The following is a 17,483-nucleotide window of genomic DNA, read 5'->3' on the forward strand; positions in this document are numbered from 1 at the left end:
ATGAACACCCCCAGTCTGATACCCATCCTCAGTTCACTCTTCTACCCGAATCGCAGCCCGGTCAGCTTTGGCCCGCTGTACACGGCCATTGCTAACTCTCTGGCCGCTCAGTGCTCTTCGGATGTCTTCTCACTTCTATCCAAGGTACAGTGGTCCCTTTATAACCCGGCACCATTCATGCTACGGACATTCTGCTGGATAAGGGATGGAATACCGCTGAAAAAAGGACCCATTTCAGGCTCTTCAACATCATCTTCAAAGTTTCACTAGTATACTTTCAAGCCTTATCGTGATAGGAGATGGTGCTGGATTATTAACAAATCTGGTTTATTGAAGCGGTGGGCATGAATAGAACATTTTCGGCTACTGAGAATTAGGCTGGTTTGTAGAGAGGGTGCTGGTTTATAAAGGGTGCTGGATTAGGTAGGGACGACTATACACACTCAAGCAGTCCTGTCAGCTTGTACATAATTGTAGTGACTTTGGTCGCTCCGCAACACATGTAATACTGCATGAATACAAAATCTCTTTTCGGGCAAATGAAACTCATAGAAGCTCACAACCCTCAGCTAATGTTATGTGTGTGCCTGTGAATGGTACTATGATTGATCTATGTCTGGCCATGAGTCTTCTTTCTTTCTTTTTCGTGTGATTTCTTCATGCATGGTGTTTGGGTTGTATAGGGGATAGCTGCCTCTTTTTGACACCGCTGGTTGTACTATTTCGTCTTGAAGGTGCCTAGTAATAAGCTCTCTTGTGTGTGTGTGTGCGTGTGCGTACGCGCGTGTACACGTGCATGTATGTGCATGTACATGTGTGTATGTATGTATGTGTATGTGCTGGCCAATACTTAGTTTGACGTGCACGCCTGGCTGGCTGAACGGCGCCCTATGATGTCGGACCGGTCACGGCTGATCACCTCGGTCGGTGTGGCGTTGCAGGCCTGTGGACTGGAAGCTGTTGATGAGCTAGCCGTCCTTGGTGATGTAAGTTAGTGCTCCTTCATTCATACAGTTACAGTAAAAGCTGGTGTAAGCCACCTCTCGTTTTAGCCACCACCTGCTCTTAACCACCGTTTTTTCCATGCACGGACAGTTCTACACACACACTGTGGGACCTGGTTCTAAAGACCACCTGGCTTTAACGACCGCTTTTGCTTGCACCGTGGGGTGGTCGCTGGACTGCATTAGTACTGTAAAAGCCTTATATATAACGAAGTGCTAATTCTAACGAGTTAACGAAGAGAAATCTGTCGTTAAAATTGAAAACGTTAGACAGACATCGATACATATTGTTGCTATTGAGCGTTGAGAATGAGTGAGAATCGTTGTCTTTGGTACGCGTAAACTGGTCAATTTAAGGAAATCGTTATATATGCGCCTCGTGAGAATAATGGCTTTTACAGTAGTCTGTCACCGCTGCGTGTGTCATTTATCCACTGGTGCTCATAGTAGAGTAAGTAGTACTGTATTTGTGATCCTGTTTTTAAATTACTATTTTGTCTCACTGTTCTATCGCAGTGGTAAAATTACCCGCAATGTACGCGTGGGATCAGGCTGAATCTGCGCCGTGATCCTTGAGGGTGGTGGCATTCCTGTGGATGCGGAAGCTCAGTCTGACCGAGTCTCGTGGGAGCTTTGAAATGTTTTATGAGTGGGATCCCAGCGGCGTGGGTTATCTTTGATGTACATGTAGAACTGTTGCCACCCTGGTTAACCCTTTGTTGACGGACTGAGCATGTGTGCTGCACGCCATGTGCACGATCGCATCGGTCCAAACTTGTTCCAAATTCAACCCTACTGCCTTCTGTATGGCTATCGACAGGCCAGCTACTAAGGTGTCTCTGTAAACATAACCAGGCATCTGAGATGCACAAGTCCAGCTCTGCAATCATTTCTGGTATTGCCTGTCGGCGTGGGTGGAAATCAACCTACCGGCACCAAAGGGTTAAACCAATGCCATCTCGTGTGCCCTGATCTTTCTCTCCTCATGTTCTGTGTTGCCTGGTCGTCGTGTCTGTGTGTGTAAGTTGTGTTGAGCTGTCTGATCATCCATGGTGGAAAGGGGATGCAGGGTCAGACTGTATGCAAAGTTTCTCCCTTGTGTGTCGTCCCTGTCAAACTCCAGAATTCTTTTTGCCTTGTGTGTCGTGTACCATTTGTTGCTCGTTCTTTTCGTCTCTTCTTGTGCCTCCGTGCTTGTCTGTCATGTGTTTTCCGTCATCTGCTATTCGTTGTGTTTCTTACGTTGTATGTTGTGTACGTCTAGTCCTGCTGTTGTGCACATGTAGTTTATGATAGCTCCGCTGCACCGTCAGGTTCCGTGACATCGTCGAGGTTCCCTGCGTCGTCTGGTTCCACTGCGTTGTCCGTTGGGCGGCGTGTGGTTGCTCCCAACGCAAGGTCACGAGCGAATGTTCCAGTAGAGCTGACCGATTTGTTCTCGGAAGACTGGTGCCCCGTTGCGGAAGTATGTCACCGTCCTGAGTCCTGACGGCAGGTTGCGTATGCCCTTGGCCTTGCTGCATGACATGGCTGAAATGTGTTGTGCGTTTCTTGTAGTGCTGTTGTAATGTCTATATCTGTGTATGTGTATCTGTGTATGTGTATCTGTGTATGTGTATCTGTGTATGTGTATCTGTGTATGTGTATCTGTGTATGTGTATATGTCTTGGATTTGTTGTATGTATGTGTATCACTCCTGAAATCGTCATGTTGTATTCCTGTTGAACTGGACAAATGGAGCTGAGGTATTCGTTGTACCTCCAAGTTACACACTTTCATTAACAGCAAACGACGCTCTGATTGCAGAGGACCTCTCTGTAATTTGTCTGGCTATCTCAACAAGTAAGGACTTGATTCTCCGTTCGGTGACACGCGGGCTAAGGTCCAGCTAGAAAGTCCATCACACTATCTCTCTGTTTGTCTGTCTGTTTGTCTGTCTGTCTGTCTGTCTGTCTGTCTGTTCAGCTGCTACGTCGTCACCTGCAGCACCTGTTTCTGTATCGCTTTCCGGAGCACTACAGTGATGTCTTACATGTACTGCTGAACGGTGAGTGATCAGCTTCTGTGTGTTCATGTTCTATGTGAGTGTGTGTTCATGTGGTGCTCTGTGCATGCATACCTGGTATGTGTTCGTGTGTAGACAAGAAGAAAATATGCATTGGTGGTACTCAATCTCCGTACTGCTAGTTGTTTCATTCTCATCTGGTCTCCTCAGTGGAGCTCAGAGTAAATGGCAGAACCGATCATGATGACGGCAATGAAATGATAAATATTAATTTTCTGCTTTGTATGTGACCTGTGCTGGTTTGTATTTATCTGTGTGTGTGTGTGTATGCTTGTATTCTTGCGTGCGTTCGTGTGTTGTATGTGTGGGTGTGCGTGCGAGTGCGTGTGTATGTCTGTGTGCGTGTGCGTGTGTGTGTGTGTGTGTGCGTGCATGCGTGTTATGTGTGTGTTAACAGGTAGTGCAAGTGGTAAGATGAGTCTGAATGCCTGGTACATGGTACTGGGCTGTGTGGGCTGCTCCACGGAGAGTACACCAATGGCAGCTCTGGTCACACCACCGCCCATCAGCAAACAACTCACGCACAGCATGGTAACGTTGCTTTATTTAAAATATTTTATTATCCGGGGCCGTGCTGTGCACGTCTTCATGTCCAGTTTGTCTAGATAGCACCTGCTTCGAAATATTCCTATCTATGTGGAGACTTGAGTACTGGTTATGATGACTGAAACGTCGAAATGTTCGCCTGAAATGCCCGAATGTGAATTTCAGCCATTGGTTGTCGCTGGCAACTGCAATACTGTTTTACTTTAAAGTACTGTGTAGTGAAATTCATTCAAGTGAGTCAACTAATATCAGTTGCTAGGCAGCTCCGAACCTGCTAAGCCCGGGCTGTGCCATGCTGCAGGGCACTGTGAAGTCCCTGATTTGCAAACCCTGGGCCGTGCACTGGTGCAGGGATACATGGCATTCATTCAGGCCATGTCTCAATGCACAAGGTTGTGCACGGTGTCTTTGCTCTCACACGTCACAAGACCAGTACCTGAGTATTGCTTTCATGACGATTATTATGACGCTCCTGTCTCTTTCTCACCAACTGTCATGAAGCCACTCACTCAGCGTCACACACCTGCTCGCTTGCTCACTCACACACACATGGGTATATTGCCCCCCTCCCCTTCTTCCCTCTGGCTCTTTCCATGCTTGTTCAGGTAAAAGAGACCATGTCTTGGTTTGGCGAGTACTTTAGCAAACAGAAGCATCAGCCAGTTCGGTCAAGTGATGCCGACCCTAGCAGTCTGACTGGTCCACTGTACACAAACTGGAAACACTATGCGCCCACACTCTCCACGTTCATGGTCTTCCTATCCAAGACGGACGTGGACTTCACGTGCAACGCCAAGGAGCGCAAACTGAGCGGGCTGCAGGCCGAAGATGGTAAGTACACCATGTATACACAGAGGCAGTGCAGTGCCTTACCTGCTTGAGTGCTCAATGCCCGGGATAGGCAGAGCACAGTGCACAAGAGGTAGCTGCGCTGCTTCCAATCTCCTTCACTGTTATCTGATAATTAGTTGTTAATTAAACCATGGAAACTCATCATTATCATCCTCTACTGATGAGCTCCCACAGGGAGCGAAACAGCTGTCTAGAGGCGTGGAACAATATTATCTCTCAACGGAAGTGTCCTTGCTGGTGTCTGTGTGGTTCGGCTGAGAGCGCGTGGTTGTGATGAGTTGGGAATGCAATAATTTCGAAATACGGCCGAAAACTCTGTCGCAATATTTAGTTCATGGAAACTTGAGTTGCAACAAAAAAGTCCTTACTTTACTTTGTGTAATTCTTGTGTACACTGTATACATGTACATGTGTCTCCTTCACTTGTGACTAGATACTCTGATCAAGCAAGGGCCCTTCTCTGCATAGTTTTATTTGTAATTCATACTTCTTTGTTCTTTCTCTGAATTGTTTTTCTTTGTGAGCTTTGCAAAAAAAGATGTGATGGGCGTGCTTGCTTTCAAGCAGGGAGTACCAGTATTTTATACTACTCCCTGATTTCAGTTCTCTATTGTCATGATGGCCCATGGTCAATAAGAGAGAGAGAGAGAGAGAGAGAGAGAGAGAGAGAGAGAGAGAGAGAGAGAGAGAGAGAGAGAGAGAGAGAGAGAGAGAGAGAGAGAGAGAGAGAGAGAGAGAGAGAGAGAGAGAGAGAGAGAGAGAGAGAGAGAGAGAGAGAGAGAGAGAGAGAGAGAGAGAGAGAGAGAGAGAGAGAGAGAGAGAGAGAGAGAGAGAGAGAGAGAGAGAGAGAGAGAAGAGAGAGAGAGAGAGAAAGAGAGACAGAGACAGAGGCAGAGAGGGAGAGGGAGAGGGAGAGGGAGAGATGTGTGTGTTAGTGCTGTCCTTGTCAACAGCTGTGGAAGCAGTTGTACTGGCAGCAGCATTGCTGTCTATTGTCCATCATACGTGTCAGTGGGCGTTGCATTGTGATCTCCGGTAAGACCTTTGTTGTTGTTGTGGCATGTATGTATGTGGCTTGCAGCGTTGAAGGCTTGCTTTGACTCGACAGTGTCCATGTTCAGTGCATGGATTCACTGCTTCAAGGCCGACCCATCCAGTCCAACGGGGCAGAGGTAAGCTGACAGCATCCACAATTGTCACATGACTCCTGTTTGATATGCCACTGAGGAAAAGCTCTTTGAGTGCGTATGCATGAAGCTACTCCTCATTCATAAACATCCTCTCTACGCCACTGAGGAAAAGCTCTTTGAGTTTGAGCATAACGCTGTTCCGAAATCATAAACAAATAAACATTCTCGATGTGTTGCTCTCTTTTCTCCATGTCCCGTTCTTGTACAGGGTCTGTTGTCCGTGGAATCCAGAGCAGGCATCACTGGCTGCTGCCGTGTTTGCGGCCTTCTCCGAGTGTGTGCTGCACATGCAGCGCAGCTTCTACAGTAAGTTAGGGTGTCTGCAAAGAATAGCAATAGGGCTTGACAGTGGCCATGAAGCGACGTCATCCCACTGTGTTTGATTCTGAAGTGATGTCATCATATGCTATGGATGGTTGATGAAGTGACATCATTGCTTATGCTATAGATGGTTTATGAAGTGACGCCATCTTGTTTATATGCTATAAATCCTATAATTATGGCTAAAGAAATGATGTGTTTTTGTAGTATTCTACGTGACAAGCGTGGGTTTTCCATGCAGAGAAGCGTTGCATCGAATGACTGGGCAATGGAGCTGCAATTAACGTACCCTCAGTGCCATACAAATGTTCCTTTATAGCTGAGATCCCTCCATGGTCAGGCTCTGATGACTGTGATGGCATGATGCGGAGGTTCTCTACAACAGTGCTGTGTATCCAGCGCTAGGTCAACTCCAATTGGCTGACATCTGCCTGGATTTCCTGTGCTTTTCGCTGTCCTTTTCTCCGTGTGTTGTATTCAGTGTGTGCCCGTCATGGCCGTGACGCATTGTGTCTACTCTGGGAGCATTACTGCACCAGTCTTGCACACTGTCCCAACACGGACAGACAAGCAGCGGCGGGGACACCATCAAGGAACAGTCCTGCTAGTCTGTCGCTGTGCTCACCCCCACCGCCCGCACTGCAGCTGTACCACGCACGCCTGCTGGAGATGTCCTGGTCCGAGTGGGTGCCGGCACTGACGCACATCGATGGCATGCAGGCAGTAAGTACGCGTACGCACTGTGGTATCGCCGCCTGTGTGATACACTACACACTGTTGCACTTCTCGCGTGGCATGCTACATAGTGTGGTGTCGCCGCCTGTGTGGTACGCTACACAATGTTGCACTGTTCGCGTGGCATGCTACATAGTGTGGTATCAGTGTTCGTCAGTTGAGGGTGTTTAAGCAATGCTCTAACCACTGAGCTGTCGTGTAGCCATCATCCCAGCAGAGACCATTCAACATTTTCCCTTCACACTTTCGATTGTATTGGTATGTGTTCTTGTTTGTCGATGTAGCTTCATAACGACCATCCGCGGGAGTGCTTCTTGTTCCTGGGCCGCTTTCTTCCCTGTCTTGACTGGCCGGCTATCACGGAGAGTTACAGGTACGGACGGTGTTCTGATACCCCTCTTGTAGAGTTTGATATTCAACAGAGTGTTGTGTGGCTGAGTGCTGCTTCAAATAGCCTGGGATGTGTGAACAGGATTTGCTGGACTATGACTGGATGATCATGTGTCAGCGGGGTTGTGTTTATCTTTGCTTGCAGGCATGAGAGTGACGCGTAAAGATGCCGTGTTTAGTGCAATGCATTAGTGACCTTGCATACTGTGTCTGCTCTGGGAAACACTATCACAAATAATGATTCGACGTGCGTGTACTAATAGCCATTCACTGGTCAGAACTCCTTGTTAAACCTGAGATACTCCTTGTTAAACCTGAGATACTCCTTGTTAAACCTGAGATACTCCTTGTTAAACCTGACATACCTTACTCACTGAGCTTTGCTGTTTTCTGCGTCTTTATTGTGTTCGTTGGCTGCACTGTAGGGAATCAAATTCACCTGATGTCTCTCCATCGAATAATACATCTTCACAGCTGCTTGCAAAGTTCTTGCGCCTCCTAGCCACGCTTTGTACCGATCCGACCGTCACGCAGGATCGCGACTCTGGCTTCCTGCCACTGCTCGAGAGAGCTGTGGACCTCGACTGGAGCACGCTGGGCATGAGGTACGGTCATGTGTGTTGTGCGCGTGTGTGTGTGTTTTGTTGTTGTTGTTGTTGCTGTTGCTGTTGTTGTTGCTGTTGTTGTTGTTGTAGTTGTTGTTGTTGTTGTGGTTGTTGTTGTTGCTGTTGCTGTTGCTGTTGCTGTTGCTGTTGCTGTTGTTGTTGTTGTTGTTGTTGTTGTTGTTGTTGTGTGTGTGTGTGTGTGTGTGTGTGTGTGTGTGTGTGTGTGTGTGTGTGTGTGTGTGTGTGTGTGTGCGTATGTGCGTATGTGCGTGTGTGTGTGTGTGTGTGTTTTCGTGTGAGGTTGAAAGTATGCAGTTGAATGATCACTACGTCCAGAGATTGCGTTGTTATTTGCGAGTTGTTGCTATACCCGAGGTCGTTGACTGTACATGTACTTAAGAAGTATGTGCATTGTAAATAATTGACTCCTAGTCCTTGTCCTTGTCTCTTCATGGTTTTTGTGTCTCTTCCACAGTGGCTTTCAGCATGCGCTGCAATGGGTGGAAGATGTTGGAAACCCTGCGTCTGTTCTCAACCCTGAGTCCAGCCTCACGTACATCCTCAGGTACGCTGCATATGCGCATGGCAACGATTATGTGTTTGTGTGTGTGTGTGGGGGGGGGGGGGGGGGGTTCAATAGCCAATCGAGTCATCTTTCCAAGATTTCTTTTGAATCTCTCTCCCATCGTCCATGGAGACCCACATGACTAGTGTATGTGTGTGTGGGGGGGGGGGGGGGGGCACACAATAACATATTGCAGAGTCGGTTATGTTCAGTCAGTGCATCGATTCTGCACGTACGACACATTCTTTAACAAATGTATAACTGTGAGTTGCTCAGCCATCCACACTCCATAGTACTTGTAGCATGAGCGGTACCCGGTATTCCTGACGTGATTTAAAAGCATCTGGACCAACATATGGCCGCTTTCTGACTCGTGTTTATTGCTTTCTGAATTGTTATTACAGGGTACTATACGGTGCGGCTGAGTTCAAGGTTCCTAACGGTGCAGGACGAACGGGTGGAACGCATGAGGTTAGTGTGGGCTTTGTGTGATCTGTCCAGCATGCACAATGTACTCCTCTGGTCTCCATTCCTTCTGTCGTAGAGTACTCCTGATGGGAATAGGAGTTGACATCTCATGTACTGAAGCAGTTTTTTTTCATGTGTGCCTGTGTGTGTGTGTGTGTGTGTGTGTGTGTGTGTGTGTGTGTGTGTGTGTGTGTGTGTGTGTGTGTGTGTGCATGTGCGCATGGTCGTGTGCGTGTGCATGTGCGCCCGTGCATGTGTGTGTATTTGTGTATGTGTATTAGGATGCACCGCTCAAGCGCCTGGCCTACATTGAGTACAAGTGCAAGCAAGTGGAGCGCTGCTCTGAGCAGCCGCAGATTGGCATTCAGCTGTACAAGCCGGCCGTCACTCATCTACTCGGCAATGTGGAAACAGCTGCTGCCTTGGCGTTAGGTAGAATATCTGCACCATGATGTAGAATAGGTCATTCTGTGCGCTGGGTGGGTCTGTACACTCTTTAGCCATGTCCGAACAAATCTGAGTATGCGATGCTAGAACGTCTCCGGTCAGAAAATAATGCAGTGCATTCTGAACTGAGGAGTACAGACTTTGTATTGGTGACGCTCAAGATACATCTTACAACACTAGTACATTTACTACAGAAGTTTGGCATCCCAGATATTGCCTTGAGTTTGCATGCACTGTTCATTTCACGGTCTGGAGTGTGAGCTTTCTCGTATTCCGTGCCGAACAGTGGTAGAGCATGAAACACGGCTTTACGTCAGAAGAGGCCGAGATTTACTCACACACTCCTCCCTTGTATGATTTTTCGTAGTTATGCCAACACAAATCTTGTTTGCTATCCTCTGCACACTGCTAATTCTGTCACTTAGTTTGATCTACATGACGATGTACAAAGGAGTAATGTTGGCAATTGCCGGCAATTGTATGATGTACATGTATTCTATAGGTCAAAATGTGCCTAAGGGCCTGGTCAGACTACGGCAAATTTTGGTTGCCTGACGAAAAAAGAACAGCGTCCAGAATTTGAATCGCGATCACACTACACATGTGGGGAGAATGAAAATTCAAACTTCATTTCGAGCGTCAAGTGGTGATCTCCATGAACGACGTCAAATTCCTTCACCTTGGGGATCGCCAACACCTTCAGTGCAATCCTTGCAACCATCCTTATGAGTTTTGTTGTTGTCCGCGGCCAATTAGCTCCTCGATATCGAGATGAAAAAATCAGTGAATATCAGCGTCAATGGCGTATCAGCATCAAACTCCTGTTTGAGCGGAAAAGCGTGGTCCGTTCTTGCTTTTTTTGGAGCGTCAAATCTCGCTTTTGCCGCTCTGGCGGCAAGTTACTATGGAGATTCGGATTATAATCCCAGGATTATTTCGATTTTGCCGCAGTCTGCCCTAAGGGGAGACCCTGTTTTAATATCATGATACTCTTTTGATCTGTTGATCAGTGGTGTTGTGGCGGTTAGCAACTAGCGACCACTCTTGCCAGTTACGCTTGTTCTAATTGCATGTGTGTAGTAATCCCGATGGCTGTTCAAGTGACCTTTTTCGTCCAGCCCCTCTCACCTTTGCCTTTCTTGTCTTCCACTACATGTACTGTGCGTGTGTTTTCGCAGATGCAAAGGGCGCGCAATTGTTCGTAACTCCGCTCTTTCAGCTGCTCAACTCCTGCGCGTCGCGCCGTGACGTCGTGGACATACTGCTGAATACGTTGCTGACTCTGATGACGTCCTATGGTGGCACTCCGTTCAGTGCCACGTTCCCCACGCCGCGTCCCATCCTGTCCATCCTCTACCTAGTGTGTGCGTGCCAGACCCTGCAGTCGCCCAGGCACATGGTACTGGTGGTGGAGGCGTGCATCACAACACACTTCTCTCACCTGCAGCTCATGTCGTCTGAAGGTAAGCACGTGTGGGTGTGGGTGTGTCCGTGCGTGCGTGCACGTGTGTGTTTTTGTTGTTGTTTTGTTGAGAAGAACAGTGCAGCTCCGACTATGTTGTCTCATCCTCGTGCGGGCAACAAGCAGATGTTGACTGTTGTTTTGTAGCACTGTCAAAAACAACCCTACCTTGATCCTTGTGTCCATCGGCTTGTGAACAACGGGAAATCATCTGACCAGGAGTTTTTTTTTAACCGATACATGTATGTGTGTAGGTTTGGAAGACTAAGTCTTCAGTGCCATTGTTATGCCCTGTGTTGTTTGTGGAAGCTCTCACCCTTTTAATTTTAAGACGCCCATCACCATGTTATACCGAGAGATCACAATCTGTAGAGCAGTCTAACTGTGCACTGTGATGTGGTGACAGCTGAATGGATTGAATTGTCCGTTGTCTTCTGTACTCTCATGTGATACTCTGCTCTGCTCTCTACTGCACTGTGCCGTTACGTGTAGATGATCAAACGGCAGCTGGCTGGGTAAAGGTACTGGAGTCGCTCAGCATTGCCAACAACATCGAGAAGAAGTTTATAGATACGTGTGTTGGTGAAGGCGCGGTGCTGTGTCTCTACGCTAACATGCTGCAGCGTCTGCCACTCTGCACTAGTCTACTGCAAGAGCTGACGTTTGCCAACAACATCCTCTCTTGGTGCTCTCTCATTCAGATCAAGTAAGTGATCAACGTGGCAGAGCATGCTGTGTGTGTGTGTGTGTGTGTTCCATCATCAAATGCGTTCTTGGATACGCTGCATGTGCTCGGACGGGAATGACTTGTTTTGTTGCGCCGATCACCTGGTGACTTGGTGCCTGTCTGTGACTCTGCACAGCAATACTGTCCGAATGAGAAGCACCGATGCTGTTTACGAGAGAGCTTGAAAGCTCAGGGCCCTGCGCTATGCTTTGTTGCCTAGCTCATCGTGTATGTTGTCAGAACTGATGGAAATGCTTTTTCCTTGGATTGGCTGCATCATTGTATTGCAAAAACGTTTCAATGAGATGCTGAAGTAACGTCTTCTGCATAGCTATGGGACCGGCGCTGACTCTGCCGATCACGGGCGTTCTGGAGTCGACGGGATGTCTGTCCTGACGTTTCCTGGGACCGGCGCTGACTCTGCCGATCACGGGCGTTCTTCTTCTTCTTATTATTATTATACTGACGGCAACTAACATCCATTCTGATTGCATTTACTCGTCTCCCTACTTCGTATTTCTTTCCAGAAAATCTCCTCATACAGCAGGGAGTCGTTTATTATGACAACCCTGCTATACATCTACATGACTGTATATACGTTATAACTACTGTTTTCTGATGATCGCTTAGTGCGTGAAACTCTGAGTAAAAACACTTCCTCTGTCCTCCTATTGTTTTTATACGTTATAACTATTATGCTATCGGCCTACATCCGATTCCCGGGCTGGTCGACAGGCGGCCCAGCCAGCCTGCTAGTGGGATCTCGGCCTCGCACACAAATCCACACAAAATGTTACTGCACTGAATGCATTCCCCCGATACACTTCGCATATATACTAGTACTCATTCTCTTAATGGTACCGTACTCTTGATGGTACGGGACAGGTACGGGATAGCGCCAGGCATGTCAATGGCACAAACAAACAAAAATATTGTGGCCAGCTGTCTTTGCTGGTACGGTACAGTACGGGACAGATACGGGATAGCGCCAGGCGTGACACAAACAAACAAACAAACAAACAAACAAACAAACACCAAATTAAAGCTGTGTGGACCCTGGCTAGCGCCAGACGTTACTGAAGTAACGTCTTCTGCATAGCTACGGGAATAAAGCCAAGCTTAGTCTGGTGGTACGCATGTCTGGCTGGGGATGCCTGGATGGGTTGTACACATTTCCTGTGTGCTGATTTTGCATACATGTATCATTATTTCAGACAGTCGATGAAGTATATACTCACATTTGTTATGATTAATATCTGTTGTCTTGCTACTATGTGAAATCCATGTGTATGGCTCAGGCAACTGTTTGCTTGTCCCACTTTCTCTGTGTTGGTATGCTCTCTGGGTGTCTACACATTGTAAAAGCACTCTGCTGACAATAGATTGGTGAGAGCTGGAGAGAAGATTTTACCAGTGGGCTTGCCGATACTGGAATTGCTGTTGTCATTCTCTCCATCGCCACTGCTAATCATCTTTGTTCTGTGTTCTGTACTTCGTACAACTGCTAGGGCTGGCGAAGAGGCTAAGATTGTGCTGCTGTGGAGCAAGATGATGGAGTTGCTGTGCCGTCAGCTGGGCTACGGAACGCCAGCGGGCAGCGTAACGCCCATCATCAGAAGCCTGCTGCCCGTCATCTTCCGCGCCAGCGAGGACAAGGCGTCGGACGGTCTGCTTGGTGCCATCGGTCTTGGAAAGAGATCACTTCTCAGTGTGGAGTAAGTACAGCTGTGCTCAGTGAAATCCAACTCACAAGTGCATACCGTATATTCTCTCCCTTATAAGCGCAGGTCTCCATTACTAGCGCAATCTGTAATACTAGCACACTGTGAGCACCTAATTCAGTGTTGCATGCATGATACCTAGCATGTATTTTCTTCTTGCTCTGTATGGAGGTATAACCCTTATGCACACTGACGTCACGTACGAAATCCCGTAGAATCCCGTAGAATCCCGTGGACCCAGTTGGGTGTTGAATGTACACGACCATATTGTGTTATCTGTATTTTCGACTACAAAACATTCCCTTCTGGAATTTCATGCAACAACGTTTTTCGGACGAGATCTAACTAGTCTTTACTTCAGTAGTTCTATCCAAACTGATGAAGCTGGAAAAACGACTGTCTGCCACGAAATATTGGGCTAAACTGGTCAAATGCGCATCTTCATGTATAGCACACAATGAACACCCAACCGTGCATGCACACACCTACCGGGGGAATGCGTCGTACATCTGTACGAGATGATGTAATGTGCATAAGGACTATTATGAAATAAAGCACAATCTCGAATACAAGCGTTATTTGGTATCCTCAACTAGCACAACCCTTGACACCCTAGAAGTGGTATGTCACATTCTATGATTTATGCTGTGTTTGTTCACTCGTCTCGTCCGTGCAGGTTTCGGCTATTTGGCCGAGCGCTCGCCGCGTTTGTTGCATCCCAGGTCGTCTCGGAAAGCACGCTGCGCGTTCAGCCGAATGCCAGCGGTCACCCGCGTATAGCCATTGTTCAGCCGGGCACCTCGCAGGCAACGTTGCCCAAGACGGCGGTTGCTCAGCTTGCGCAGCGCTACATTGCCAGCCTGGAGTCGCTCAAGACCAAACAGGACTATAACCTGCTGGGCATGCCGCTAAACATCTCCATCGCCTACGCACTGGACCCGCAGCGGTCTTTCATGGACGTCAGCAATCTCATATCTGTGCTCTCGTCCACACTCTTCCCCAACGACATGTACCTGAAGATACTCTGCCTCCAAGCACCGCAGCAGCAGTGAGCGGATAATAAAAGTCCACGATGTGGTCGGTCACGGAGCAGTTTCCCATCCAGTGTAAGTTAGCTCTTCGCTCACCCCGGTACCAGTTCGTTTACTCCCCCCCCCCCCCCCCCTCTCCACACACCCCTCTCCACACACCCCTCTCCCCCCCCCCCCCCCCCCACACACACCCCTGTCCACACACTCACTGTATGTTGGGTGCTAGTACTACCCACCCATGATCATACTTCTACCTGTATCCACCCTCCACCCAACAAGCTCATAATATCTATTGTCATTAAATGTTGTGTTCGCACTGTTCTCCCAGCTGTACAAAGAGTGCTGCATTCTCTGCCCCTATCTGTATCCAGAGCGAGCCATGCCTATCTGTATCTAGAGCCGTGTGTGTGTATGTATGTATCTAGAGCCATGACTGCACAAAACACACGCAACTAGGGGTGCCTGTGTTTGTTTAGCCTTAGGTCTTCTTGTTCTACTATTAAAGTTTTTTTTTAACACGCCGTGCACTATATCATGTGTGGGCACTATGGGGGGATTTCCCCTAAGTTCTGCAACTAAAATGCAGGTCCGCTACACATGCAAAGCTCCGCATGTTATTCATGTAACATTTGGCAGATTCTGTGTCACATGCCCACAGCCGATACAACTATTATAATTATTTCCCAGCGGCTGATACACTGTCAGTACGTGCATAGCATACTGCCGGTCTAAGACGCCTTCAGGGACTGCAGCTTGCCCGGTTCACTGTGTATACCCTTCTATAATTTATCCCTCATGAAAGACTTCCGAGATTCATCTTCATTCAACACACACATTGGTTTTTAAATTGTTTTAATTAAAATACTTATGCCTATTTTCAGCGGACTTTGAACAATTTGAAACCTGTTTTCGGTCGTTTTCTTACGGCTCATTCCCTCCCGAATCGTAGGACACGTTCCTTCCCGACCTGTGCTCTTTCTTCTTCCTTGTGAGTCTGCTTGATTTCTGTTTGTGTTCTGCCTCGCTTACCACGATCACGAATCGTTGCTATGGCAGCACCTTGTCTTGTTGTTTATCTTCCTTTATTTCTCTCTCTCTCATTGCTGTGGTTACCGACAAGCCCAATCTTAATTTTTTTATTCAGTGTGTTACAGTACTTAGAAAGAAGTGTACAAAAACGTTAGCATTTTGAGTGGGTTACCGGCGTGATTGACCACTGTGTTGATATTGCCATGGTTACTGGCTGACTGAGTAACAACGAAACAGCCCTATTTTACTTCCTTTTGTGTTAGTACCTCTTGCGTACTACGCTCTGCCCATTCCGGGCATTTGAGCACTATTGCAGGTTAAAGGCGCACTGCCTCTGTGGTTACTGACTGACAACATGGTCCATTGGCATTGTGCGTGTACTGTAGGGTTAAGCGTATATGTTGTGAACGATCGCGGGATAGCCAAAGTATTTTACGAAGTCTACATGTATGTCCTATATTGCATATCCAGTATCAAGGTCGATGCTAGATTGTCACATCACACACCTGAAATAAATAATTCTGTCAAACACCATTTCTCAAAGAATAGAAGGAGTGCTACTCATGCAAGAGATGATCTTATGTAGAGAAATCCATTCTTAGCTGCAGCTGATTACTGAGTTGTGCAAATGGTCCACTAATTCTCCGACTGAATCTTGTTACTATGGCTTTGAAGTAACTTGATGGGTTTAACGACAAGCATTAACCCTTTGTCCTTTCGCCCATACTTGAACCGTACACCTGTGTACGGTTCAACCCACGCATGTTCAAAGCGACCTGGAAGCTACGCGGATCACCCGATCCACATGAAAATTCACGTGCACACAGCCTATGCTATGTAGAGGATGATACAAGGGTCGCTGGGGCTAGTTGCCATTTGAAAATTTTCAGGAAATCAAAGTCGAAGTTTGCTTGCGCCGTAACTTCCGACATGGCAGCACGCAGGGCGCTTGATGCAGATGAAGCGCTTGTTTGAGGATAGCTGGAGTGACCCGAGCGACAATCCTATGTCCTCTGAAGACGAGGACGAACTGGACGAAGCTTTAGTTGAAGGGGTTGATTCCGATTTTGATAACGACGCGGACTATGATGTTGTAGCCGTCGGCCCGTCGACCCAACTGTCGGACATGTCGACCACCCCGATTTGAGTGCAGGATCGGCAGAACAGCACTCGAGTGGTGAGGAGAGTGTACCACCGCCGTGTCTTACCCGTTGTGGAGCAGCAGGGCCAGCTAGAGCGCCGCAGCACGTGGAGCGGGAGCGCAGTTCAATCCCAGAGAGGTCCAGATCTCCGTCACCTGCGCGCCGTCAAACTCATGGTCGACAGCCGCGCAGAGCGAGGAGAGTCGCCACACGGGGCCGAAATGTCGAGCCTGTCGCCACTGTCGCTCCTCTGGCTAATGCTCTGTGTTTGTCCAACATGCCAGTGGTGCTACTCCAGGTCACACTTGTACAAATTGCACATTATTTATACATAGGAAAGAACTTGAACTTTGGATTTTGCCGATTTTTGCCAAAAAATCATTTTTGATACTCTTGAATAGCCACGCCCACCTGAGGAATGCAACCCAAACAGCATTTTTAGTTCACAATTATCATAAGCTTTCAGGAAAACATAAAGTGTACATACAAAATATCAGCTGCTTGGGTATGGTGAGTGGATTTGTTGAAGTAGGTACCCCTCACATACATTTTGGGCAAAAGGACAAAGGGTTAAGTTACTATGCATACGTATAAGGCGAGACCAAAATAAAATCGAGATTCCCGGGCAGGACCCATGCGAAATTGGTGCGGGCGGGCGAATTTTTATTTTACGACTCCCCGATGTACAGATCAGGGCAATTGTTGGCTGAAATACAGAAAAATAATTGAACGGGTAAACCGCGTACCTGTTTTCTGTAAAAAAATTGAATAAAATTTACCGGAAAATACTGTAAAAAAAAGTTCAGCATGGCATCCAACAAAAGCCCTGATCTGTACATCGGGGAGTCGTACAAGCCCGGGTTTGTGTCACTCCACATCACAGATCTACTCAGGGAGCCCTACACATGTATGTGTAGGGGGGCTCCCTGGATCTACTCACATTATCAGTACTGTACATGTAGGGAACTGCTCAAAAAAACAAAAACAAAATTGGCTTTGGCTCGATTTTGGTGCGGGAGGGCCCGGGAATCTCTATTTTTTTTGGTCTCGCCTAAACGGGTTTTTAAATCTCTTAGAATCCTATCCTTTGAAGCAAAGCAAAGCAAAGCAAAGCAAAGCAAAGCAACCATGTCCACGAACAATGCGACACGGTGTCTTTTCGCTTCGCTTTGATCATCATCTC

The 17,483-nt window shown here is 47.5% G+C and overlaps 1 protein-coding gene across 1 annotated transcript in view; it reads left to right on the forward strand.

Annotated features, from left to right (window-relative positions):
* The window catches only part of LOC135810906 (ectopic P granules protein 5 homolog), a 52,641-nt gene extending 37,320 nt beyond the window's left edge, over positions 1-15,321 (forward strand). The window contains exons 38-54 of the mRNA XM_065324304.1: positions 1-144; positions 855-986; positions 2,970-3,051; positions 3,467-3,600; positions 4,221-4,446; positions 5,549-5,639; positions 5,866-5,963; positions 6,460-6,701; positions 6,998-7,086; positions 7,529-7,708; positions 8,184-8,273; positions 8,678-8,744; positions 9,023-9,173; positions 10,367-10,651; positions 11,143-11,356; positions 12,886-13,092; positions 13,775-15,321. The exon at positions 1-144 is cut by the window's left edge and continues 47 nt beyond it. Of these exons, the coding sequence (XP_065180376.1) occupies positions 1-144; positions 855-986; positions 2,970-3,051; positions 3,467-3,600; positions 4,221-4,446; positions 5,549-5,639; positions 5,866-5,963; positions 6,460-6,701; positions 6,998-7,086; positions 7,529-7,708; positions 8,184-8,273; positions 8,678-8,744; positions 9,023-9,173; positions 10,367-10,651; positions 11,143-11,356; positions 12,886-13,092; positions 13,775-14,150 (2,808 nt within the window). The 3' untranslated portion in view covers positions 14,151-15,321. The remainder of the gene's footprint in view (positions 145-854; positions 987-2,969; positions 3,052-3,466; positions 3,601-4,220; positions 4,447-5,548; positions 5,640-5,865; positions 5,964-6,459; positions 6,702-6,997; positions 7,087-7,528; positions 7,709-8,183; positions 8,274-8,677; positions 8,745-9,022; positions 9,174-10,366; positions 10,652-11,142; positions 11,357-12,885; positions 13,093-13,774) is intronic.
* The last annotated feature ends 2,162 nt before the right edge of the window (positions 15,322-17,483 follow it).

The sequence above is a fragment of the Sycon ciliatum genome, chromosome 1 (genome assembly GCF_964019385.1).
Source record: "Sycon ciliatum chromosome 1, ocSycCili1.1, whole genome shotgun sequence".
Lineage (NCBI taxonomy): Eukaryota > Metazoa > Porifera > Calcarea > Leucosolenida > Sycettidae > Sycon > Sycon ciliatum.